This window comes from Miscanthus floridulus, chromosome 18, assembly GCF_019320115.1.
Source record: "Miscanthus floridulus cultivar M001 chromosome 18, ASM1932011v1, whole genome shotgun sequence".
Taxonomy (NCBI): Eukaryota; Viridiplantae; Streptophyta; class Magnoliopsida; order Poales; family Poaceae; genus Miscanthus; species Miscanthus floridulus.
The window spans coordinates 80,644,538-80,654,208 of record NC_089597.1 but is presented as its reverse complement, the minus strand read 5'-3'; the positions used below and the strand labels follow the sequence as shown (position 1 = coordinate 80,654,208).

At 44.6% G+C, this 9,671-nt stretch overlaps 1 protein-coding gene across 1 annotated transcript; it reads right to left on the bottom strand.

Moving 5' to 3' along the window:
- Positions 1–5,482: 5,482 nt before the first annotated feature.
- LOC136524077 (uncharacterized) lies at positions 5,483–9,129 on the bottom strand. Its single transcript, XM_066517555.1, has 3 exons — positions 8,850–9,129; positions 5,587–8,779; positions 5,483–5,504 (listed from the first exon to the last, which is right to left on the bottom strand). Exons 1-3 carry the CDS (start codon positions 9,127–9,129, stop codon positions 5,483–5,485), a joined length of 3,495 nt encoding a protein of 1,164 aa, XP_066373652.1.
- Positions 9,130–9,671: the final 542 nt, after the last annotated feature.

Genomic DNA, 9,671 nt, shown 5'->3' with positions numbered 1-9,671 from the left:
ATACCTTTTGCCAAATAGTTCAGCACATGTTTCAATTTCATGGATAACAATTTTATGCTTTTTCAACCAGTTGTAGTCGCGGTTCACCTCTTGGATTATTTTCTAATGATGTGCACGTTTTTTTTCAGCTGTCAAATTGATCCGTGCTCAGCTGTCCAATTGGTCCGTGCTGTGTGAACTGATATCTATTTTGCCTGCTCCAAGTGATGTTCAGCAATTATCTACTATGGTCCTTATTTAGTAACGTTTAGGTAAACCAGAGATAAAAGAAGACATACTAGATGGAGAATATATTTGCTTAGTTGTTGATTGATTTGGATATAGTGCCCGTTCTCACTTTCTGCATTACAATGGATCAGGAAGAAATAAAGCAAAGCTTCGAGCCTCACAGTTCCTACTTCTAATCTCCTTTTTTTTTTTGACTTCACATATACATGGATCTCGGTTCTACTCGTTCTCCATATAAATGAGATGAGAGGAGTATCCTTTTTTTTCTCTTTGATTTAATCAACACTGGACTACTCAAAGATGGCACGGCAACGCCGCGCCCTGGGTTTTCTAGTGTACAGCTGAAAGCCTGAAAGGCACAGCCGTTCATACCTCTCAAAAGTCGGAACCATTGGACTCATCTCATTGCTGCGGTAGCTATGTAGCACGTGCATCAACAGACATCTTTTGCAAGCTTCGGCTTTGAATAGCAAACGTCAGCCTGAAGTTTCTAGGGTACATAAGAACAAGATTGCATCACTGAATCTGTTTACACCACTCTTATATGCATAAACTGTTAAGCAGTGATGAAAACTCAGGAAGCATCGACCAGATAGCCAGATACTACAATTTTGTCAAACGTAAAAACTTGACCAAACCAAAAAAAAGAAAAGAAAAAGGTACCACAGTATTGCAATATTTTCTTCTAGATCAACTGCCTTCCTATTGAGCATGAGCAGAAATTGTTGGTGTAAACTTCACTGTAATCAGATAAGGAAATACTAATAATGTGCAACTTTGTTATGTCATCAAACTCCTAAGGAAATACTAATGATACCCAGTTAGATTTTCTATCAGAACAAAGATAAGAGAGAGATCCTTTCTCTAAAAAAGATGAGAGAGAGAGAGATCTTACATCATGTAATGGTGCTGTCTCAGATCTCATCCAATTCTACAACCTGAAAACACAGTTTGGCCATTCAGCATGCGTGTACTATAGCAGAGACAGTAAGGCAAATGTAGCAATTTGCTCACAAATACCAGTAAGCACACAAGCAAAAGGTGATTATTACATGAACATGTGTGGACGGTTACGGTACAAGTGAGGACGCTTCACTGGTGAGATTAACCTATTTCGGAAAACTCCAGAAAGATTGTTCGTGCCAGTTCCAAAGACAGGCCCAACTGGTTTTCGGGGTCTAGGATCAACAGGAGGCACCCCCAGAAATTTCAAATGTATCAGAGTTGGAGACTCTGCCGTGCTGCTGAAACCCACATCTCCTCTCTCCTCCTTGGAGTATCAGGGATAAAAATAAAATCTGCAACAAGTAAATCAGCTGTATTTGTGGAGAGCCAGTGAACCTTAGCTTCGAGCAAGAGAAAGATACGTGGTTAAGATATGTTACAGGCTGCATAACAGATAGGTAAATTGTAAAACGAGATAAGGCCGCTTCGTTTTGTTTGCAGTTTGATATGTAATTAGATTACCTTGCCTAGGAGGGTTACTGCTATCCAACATGTTAGGCATGCCTCCAAACAAGTTGAGCTGAGCTCTTCGGAGTCGTACTGTGTCGGGTTCATAAACCCGGGGTCCCTCGCGGACCGGCTTCCCAACAAGGGCTCGGCCTAAGCAGACAACGCGTAACTCATAGGGCCGGCCCAAGTATCTAAACAACAGGCCAGAAGGGCGATCCAATCACCGACCGGAAGGTCTGTCCGAGGAGGAGTGGCGCCCGTTTTCCGACTCCGGCCCACCTTTCCGACCGGAGAGCTCACTTCAGTCTCCAGCCCGCCTCCGGACGGCCTCTCCGACCGAAAGGCCTGGCCAAAACACTACTTCCGACTCCGACCCCACGTCTTCGACCGAGGTATGCAAAAACCCTGCTCACTGCTCTTCTCCGACTGGCGCAACTAGAGCCGACTAGGACCAACCGACCAGGGACGCCCGCTCGGAAAGGACCAGGGAACGAACGGAGAAAGCAAAGCAAGGCGCACAAGTCAAACCACGATACCAGGGAACGTACCCTGTACACCTGTAAAAATAGTACTCTGCAACCTCCCTGACACAAACAGTGTTGTAGGCGCTGATATTTTCCCTATAGTATTGTGGGCGTCATTGACTCCCATACGGTAAGGCTCCCCCCACATGCCTCTGGGCATCGACAATGTTGTGGGCATCGGCATTTACCATACCGAGTGAACATGGTGAAACCCCTCACATGCCTCTGGGCATCAACAGTATAGCAGGTACCGACATCTGCCATACCCGAACAAAACAACGCAACCTCCCACGTGCATCCGACATCCAACAGTGTTGTGGGCGCCTACCATCATCCTGTACTCGCCGGCGTGGGCAACAAGGCTTAGAAGCATATGTACTCTCTCCCTCTCACTTGTAAGGCCATCCCCTTCATCTATAAAAGGGGATGCGCTCTCTCTCAACATTCAAGTGATTCGAGATTCATTAGATCGATCAAGTTCACTAGTACACAACCACAGAACCACCAGGTTCGAACCACAAGCACACGCTTCAACACTTAGCTCATAGCGGGACTCCTATCACTCTCGGACCTTTCGACCGGAGTCTAACCGGACCTCTCGTACACCCCATCTTACTCCTTCTCGTTTGTAACCCCACTGCAAACTTCGAGCACCTGGACTCAGGAATAAAGTCAAAGACCGACTCGAACTGGACGTAGGGCACGTTGCCTGAACCAGTATAAACCTTGTGTCATTGAGTGCTAGGCCACCTCCGATCACAACGTACGGTAAAACTACAAATATTTACTTGTTGGTCACTTTCTGCACCAACAGTTGGCGGCGTCCGTGGGGAAGACGATGTATGTTCAACACTTTTTGGTCATCGAATGACCCACTTTTCCGCCACCTTCGCCATGGCGGGCTCAGGCGATATGACTCGCTTCGGCTCACTCGAGTTTCCCGCTCTCCCACCGGTTGGGATGCGGGTTCCACCCGTCTTTGAGCCGTCCCAGGCCTTCCTCTTCGGAAGCCTAGACTTCATCGCCGACCGGCTCGGCATACTATGCCTCCGCGAGGAGACTCTCGTTCCGGCACCCATCGGAGGGGCGCCCTCCATAGGCTCTGGGACGCACGACGCCTTCAACAACGAGGCATATGCGCTTCATTCCGAGCAAACTCTCTGCTGTAAACCCCGCTGTGAGTAATGTACATGCTGTTATTTACTTGCTATTTTCTATCTTCCGCCAATTACCCGGAGGGACCCCGTTGTCCCCGTCGCGACCGCCATATGACCGGTTCCCCTATGGCCTCACGTCTCCCACAGACGCGTACGCCCGAGGGCTCCGAAGGAAGCCGGCGCCGCCCCTTCTGATGTGCACACGCCTATGCAAGCGTGTAGCAAGTTGTGTGGCCCGATCTTCTCGTAGGATCCGCGAACTTGATAACTTGTCGCTGCGTGACCTGGTGAAGAGGCAGTGCACCGCGAGGCTGTCCACACGACGAACTACCGAGACAATCACCCTTCCACGTACCGACGAAACAGCCCACGCAATCACACCCTATAGACGTGAAGGCATGAACTGGGTGAACCGCAGTTCGGCGTTCTACAACTCCCTCAGGAATCGAAAGAACAAGTGTTGCAAGCCTCTCAAGACTCACGCATAAACAAAACTCCACGAGTTTGTGTATTCTGAATTCAACCAATCCAAATCTGACCTTTCATTGTCTAGTACAAGATATATATAGAGATAGGGACGTTCAACTTGGAGTAAATGGTAGCATGCGCATGCACCAATGGATTTCGTGGCTGGTTCGCGTATCTTTTCAGCTTCTGATAGCAGTTACTAAAATGAGCATAACTCTTTATTGGGACGTCGAAATAATGAGCCGTTTGATGGGCTGGAAAGTAGACTTGAAGACGCTTCCATCCACATATAGAACACCGTCTAACTCCTTGTATTCTGTCCGCGGTGATGCTTGGAATTCGTATCATGTATCAGTCATCTAGCTTCTGGTTGCATTTCCATGCAAAGGTGATGAACCACCATTTTATTCTTGCACACCATAGGCTTCTTGGTTCAAATGTCCAGAGGCTTGAATCCATCTTCATCCCATGTTGGTTCATACACTCCATCATTCCTAAGGACATTGGAACAAGAACTCAAAAGCATAGGCTCATTCAACATAAACTGATTATTAAGCATAAGGTTAGCGTTCACCTGAGAATGAATTTCCTTCTCCAATTGTTTAGCTCTACTTCTTGTAATTGGACCAGCTATATCAAGTGGAGTTTCATTTGAAGATGAGTGAATGCTAGGAATGTCCTCATTAGCCTCCCCCTCTTGAGAAGGAGTCGTCCTCGACTCAGGCTCACCAACAAATGGAAGCAAGTCTTTGACATTGAATGTTGTACTCACATTGGAGTATTCGGGTGGCAGCTCAATTTTGTAAGCATTATCATTTATCTTGTGTAAAACCTTGAACGGACCATCACCCCTAGGAGATAACTTACTCTTGCGCTGTTGGGGAAATCGATCCTTGCGTAGATGCAACCACACGAGGTCTCCGGGCTGGAATGTAACCTTCTTCTTACCTTTGTTCGCTTGCTTTGCATATTGTGCTGATTTCTTCTTGATATTCCTTCTTGTCTCATCATGTAGCTTCTTGAGAAAATCTGATCTCTTTGCTGCATCCAAGTTAACTTGTTCCCTGTTATAAGCAAATTCAACATGTGGAAGGCATTCTTCCCACTGCTTCAAATTCTTTTTCAACACAGCACGCAACATGGTGGACAAGGTACGGTTGACAACTTCAGTTTGCCCATCGGTTTGCGGATGACAAGTGGTGGAAAATAACAACTTTGTACCAAGTTTAGCCCATAATGTCTTCCAAAAATAGCTTAGAAATTTTGTATCCCGGTCTGAAACAATAGTCCTTGGTACTCCATGTAAACGAACGATCTCCCTGAAAAACAAATCAGCAATGTGTGAAGCATCGTCGTTCTTATGACATGGAATAAAATGTGCCATTTTAGAGAATCGGTCAACAACAACAAAGATAGAATCCCTCCCCCTCTGAGACCGAGGTAACCCCAAAATAAAATCCATGGATATATCTTCCCAAGGTACATTCGGAACTGGTAATGGAGTATAAAGACCATGGGGATTAAGGCGGGACTTAGCTTTCAAGCAGATTATGCAGCGTGCAACATGTCGCTGGACATCACGTCGCATATGTGTCCAAAAGAAATGATCGGAGAGCATGTCCAATGTCTTTTTGACGCCAAAATGACCAGCTAAGCCACCAGCATGTGCTTCCTGCAAAAGAACTTGACGAATCGAACAGGCTGGAATGCATAGTTTGTTAGTCCGAAATAAAAAACCATCATGCACATAATACTTGTCCCAGCCTTTTCCAGCAATGCAATGAGAGAAAGGTTCTTTAAAATCAGAATCAGCTGCATAGAGTGTTTTAATGGATTCCAAACCAAGCACTTTTGTATCTAATTGTGTAACCAAACCACATCTCCGTGATAAGGCATCGGCAACAATGTTATCTTTTCCACGCTTATGTTTTACAACATAGGGAAATGTTTCAATGAACTCAATCCATTTAGCATGTCTACGGTTCAGTTTGCCTTGACTTTTTAGATATTTCAAAGCTTCATGATCAGAATGGATGACAAATTCTTTAGGTAACAAATAATGGTGCCAAACTTCCAAAACGCGAACTAAGGCATAAAGCTCTTTGTCATAAACCGAGTAATTCAGATGTGGACCATTTAGCTTTTCAGAAAAGTAGGCAACAGGTTTACCTTCTTGCAGGAGTACACCTCCTATGCCAATACCACTTGCATCACATTCGATCTCAAATGTCTTACCAAAATCAGGAAGTTGTAGCAGCGATGCTTCACAAAGCTTTGTTTTCAGCTCATTGAAGGCTTGGTCTTGTTCATCACCCCACTTGAATGGAACATCCTTCTTTGTCAAATTATTGAGGGGTGCAGCGATGGTGCTGAAATCTTTAACAAAACGCCTGTAAAAACCTGCAAGACCATGAAAACTTCGAACTTGACTCACATTTGTAGGTGTAGGCCAATCCTGTATTGCTTTAACCTTCTCTTCATCAACCTGAATACCATCTGCGGAAACAACAAAGCCAAGGAAAACAACACGGTCTGTGCAAAAGGTGCACTTAGCAATGTTGCCATACAATTTCTCTTCCCTCAAAACAGCAAGTACTTGACGGATATGATCAAGATGTTCATCAAATGATTTGCTATAGATCAGAATATCATCAAAATAAACAACTACAAACTTGCCAATGAAAGCTCGTAAAACATGGTTCATTAAGCGCATAAAAGTTGAAGGAGCATTTGTCAAGCCAAATGGCATCACAAGCCATTCATAGAGACCAATTTTAGTTTTGAACGCTGTTTTCCATTCATCACCAAGTTTCGTGCGGATTTGATGATAGCCACTACGCAAATCAATCTTGGTGAAAATGATGGAACCACTCAATTCATCTAACATGTCATCAAGTCGTGGAATGGGATGGCGATATCGAACAGTTATAGCATTGATAGCACGACAATCAACACACATGCGCCAAGAGCCATCTTTCTTTGGAACTAAAAGAACGGGAACAGCACATGGTGATAAGGATTCACGAACATACCCTTTGTCCAAAAGCTCTTTTACCTGTCGCTGAATTTCCTTTGTCTCTGTGGGATTGGTGCGGTAGGCTGGACGATTTGGAAGAGAAGCACTTGGTACCAAATCAATTTGATGCTCAATTCCACGGAGTGGAGGAAGTCCAGCTGGTATCTCATCAGGAAAAACATCTTCGAAGTCCTGTAAGAGATCAAGAACAACACTAGGCAGCGATGAAGGTAAATCGTTAGTTGAAAGTAGGACCTCCTTGTGCAAGAGCACAAAAAATGGGGCTGTGGTGTTTCTCACTTCTCTCATATCACTCTTGCTCACAAAGAGACACTCAGTGTGGCGTGGCTGTTTAGGATTGGCAGGAGTCTTTATGTGGCTGGATGGGTTAGAACTCTCTCCCTTACTTGTGTTGGGGATCTCACTCAATTTTCTTTTGTCAGATTCCTCTCTTTTCTTGCGAGCCATATCTGAAGCATGTATCTCCTCTGGAGATAATGGAATAAGAACCACCTTCTTGTCATTGTGAATGAAAGTGTGTTTGTTAGACCGTCCAAAATGCACCGAATCCACATCAAATTGCCATGGCCGACCAAGCAGCAAATGGCATGCTTGCATGGGGACAATATCACAATCAACCTCTCCATGATAATCACCAATGGAAAATGACAAACGAATCATGGCTGAAACCTTAACTGTCCCAGAATTATTCAACCATTGCATATGATATGGATGTGGATGGCGACGTGGCTGCAAACCAAGCTTCTCAACAAGCAAAGCACTAACAATATTATTGCAGCTCCCACCATCTATGATGAAACGGCACACTTGTCCTTTCACTTTGCATCGGGACTGAAACAAATTATGGCGTTGTCCTTGTTCAGCAGCAACAAACTGAGTGGAAAGAACTCTCCTAACCACCAAAGAAGGAGATGGTGTATTCATTGTAGAAGGCTCCAAATCAGGAAAATCAGCAAGCAACTCATCAAAATCAGCACTAGTAATCTCGTCAGAAGATGGAGAAATAATATCTTGTAGCATGTTATTGTGAGCAAAAGGTGGAATAGGTTGAATGGCTAAACAATTCAGACCTAGCTCAAATGTACCATCCTCTGCTGAATACTCACAAGTGTCAAGATTAAGATCTGCAAATACATTGGTAAACTCGTCCTCCTCTTCACTTTGTGAATCATAAGAACCATCAGCAAGTGCAATAATAGTACGACGATTGGGACATTCAGCTTGCTTATGCCCATGACCACCACACTTAAAACACTCAATCTTGCTTGTCTTGCGTTGGGTGGCTGCAGTAGAAGAAGTGGGCTGACTTGAACTCACAGCTTTACCTTTCACATCCAATTGTTTGGAAGAAGTTGGAAGATATCTATTTGCTCCACGAGATGAGGATTTGGGCGTTGCAGCTCCTTGCTGTTGGAATTGAGGCGTGACATCCCCTTGCTGTTGGGAATGACGCCATGAAGCATTGTATTTGTAAGACGTAGCAATTTGCCTTTCAGCCCTCTTTGCAAAATGAACCAACTCGGTGAGACATGTGTAGTTTGTCATATCCACTTTATCAGCAATGGGTTTATTGAGGCCAACCAGAAACCGAGCCATTGTGGATTCCTCATCTTCAGTTATCCCTGTACGAAGTACACACATTTCCAATTCTTGAAAATATTCATCAACACTGCGAGTACCTTGCACAAGACGTTTCAGCTTCAAATGTAGATCACGAGAATAATATGCAGGAACAAAACGACGTCTCATTTCCCTCTTCATGTCTTCCCAAGTTATACGATCATGCCCAACTCTATGATATTCAGTACGGATCTGATTCCACCAAGTTATGGCATAGCCTTTGAACTCAATGGCTGCAAGCTTTGCCTTCTTTTCAGCAGGGTATTCATACAAATCAAATATTTGCTCCACTTTGGTTTCCCATTCAAAATAATCATCAGCATTCTCCTTGCCGTTGAATGGAGGAATGGACACTTTAACCTTGCTCAAACCATATCATTGTGACGTCGTTCATGATGACGCCGACGGTGATCACCATAACGACCACGGGCTCCAAAACGGCCAAAGTTGTCACCACCATGATCATCATATCCACCACGGCGACCATAAGGATCACCTCCATGTTCAGCACTATAATCTGAATGCGTTTCAACATCAAAATCAGTAGGATCACCAACAGGAACACGTCGTGCACGACCAAAACCAGCAGCAAATCCTCGGCCACGGCCACCACCACGGCCACCAGCACCGCCACCGCCATGGTGATCATCATCCTCATTATCATGAGGTGGAGGTTCCCCACGCTGTTGCTGAATGGATTGCTGAAGTTGTTGCATTCCTTGCATCAATTGACGCATTTGTTCACGCACCTCCTGAATCTCTTGAGCAGAAACAGTATGGGAAAAAGAGTCTTCATCATCAGCCATGTTAGTAACAAGGAGACAAAAATAATAGGACAATGAATATGTGGAATCACTCCCTGACCACTTACAAAACAAGTTCTTTCTCTCCCTGAAAAGAGCAAGAACCGGGGCTGCAATCTGTAGTGGAAGAGTGAAGAGACTACGGTGCAACAGCTCACGGTGCTTTTAAGTGGAGCTTGGTGGGGTAATATGTAAATGGAATGCGCTGAAATGTAGTAATGCAAAACCGAATAATAATCCAAGAACTCAAGTCTAAGTTGCTGAATATAAAGGAAAAGATGCTCAAAGAAAGGAACAAGATGTAGGAAGTGGATAGATGAACATCAATTGCACCAACCGAAACTTGTCGCTGCCCAAACCCCTTTGTGGTGTGCTGAAC

What these genes read in the sequence shown, in the direction of transcription:
- LOC136524077 (XM_066517555.1), bottom strand. Translation starts at nt 9,129, where the DNA reads ATGGCGGTGGCGGTGCTGGTGGCCGTGGTGGTGGCCGTGGCCGAGGAT. An exon ending in AATGATATGGTTTGAGCAAG is followed by an intron (nt 8,780 to 8,849) that starts GTTAAAGTGTCC and finishes GGGAAACCAAAG; the next exon opens with TGGAGCAAATATTTGATTTG. An exon ending in GCTGGAAAAGGCTGGGACAA is followed by an intron (nt 5,505 to 5,586) that starts GTATTATGTGCA and finishes GTTCTTTTGCAG; the next exon opens with GAAGCACATGCTGGTGGCTT.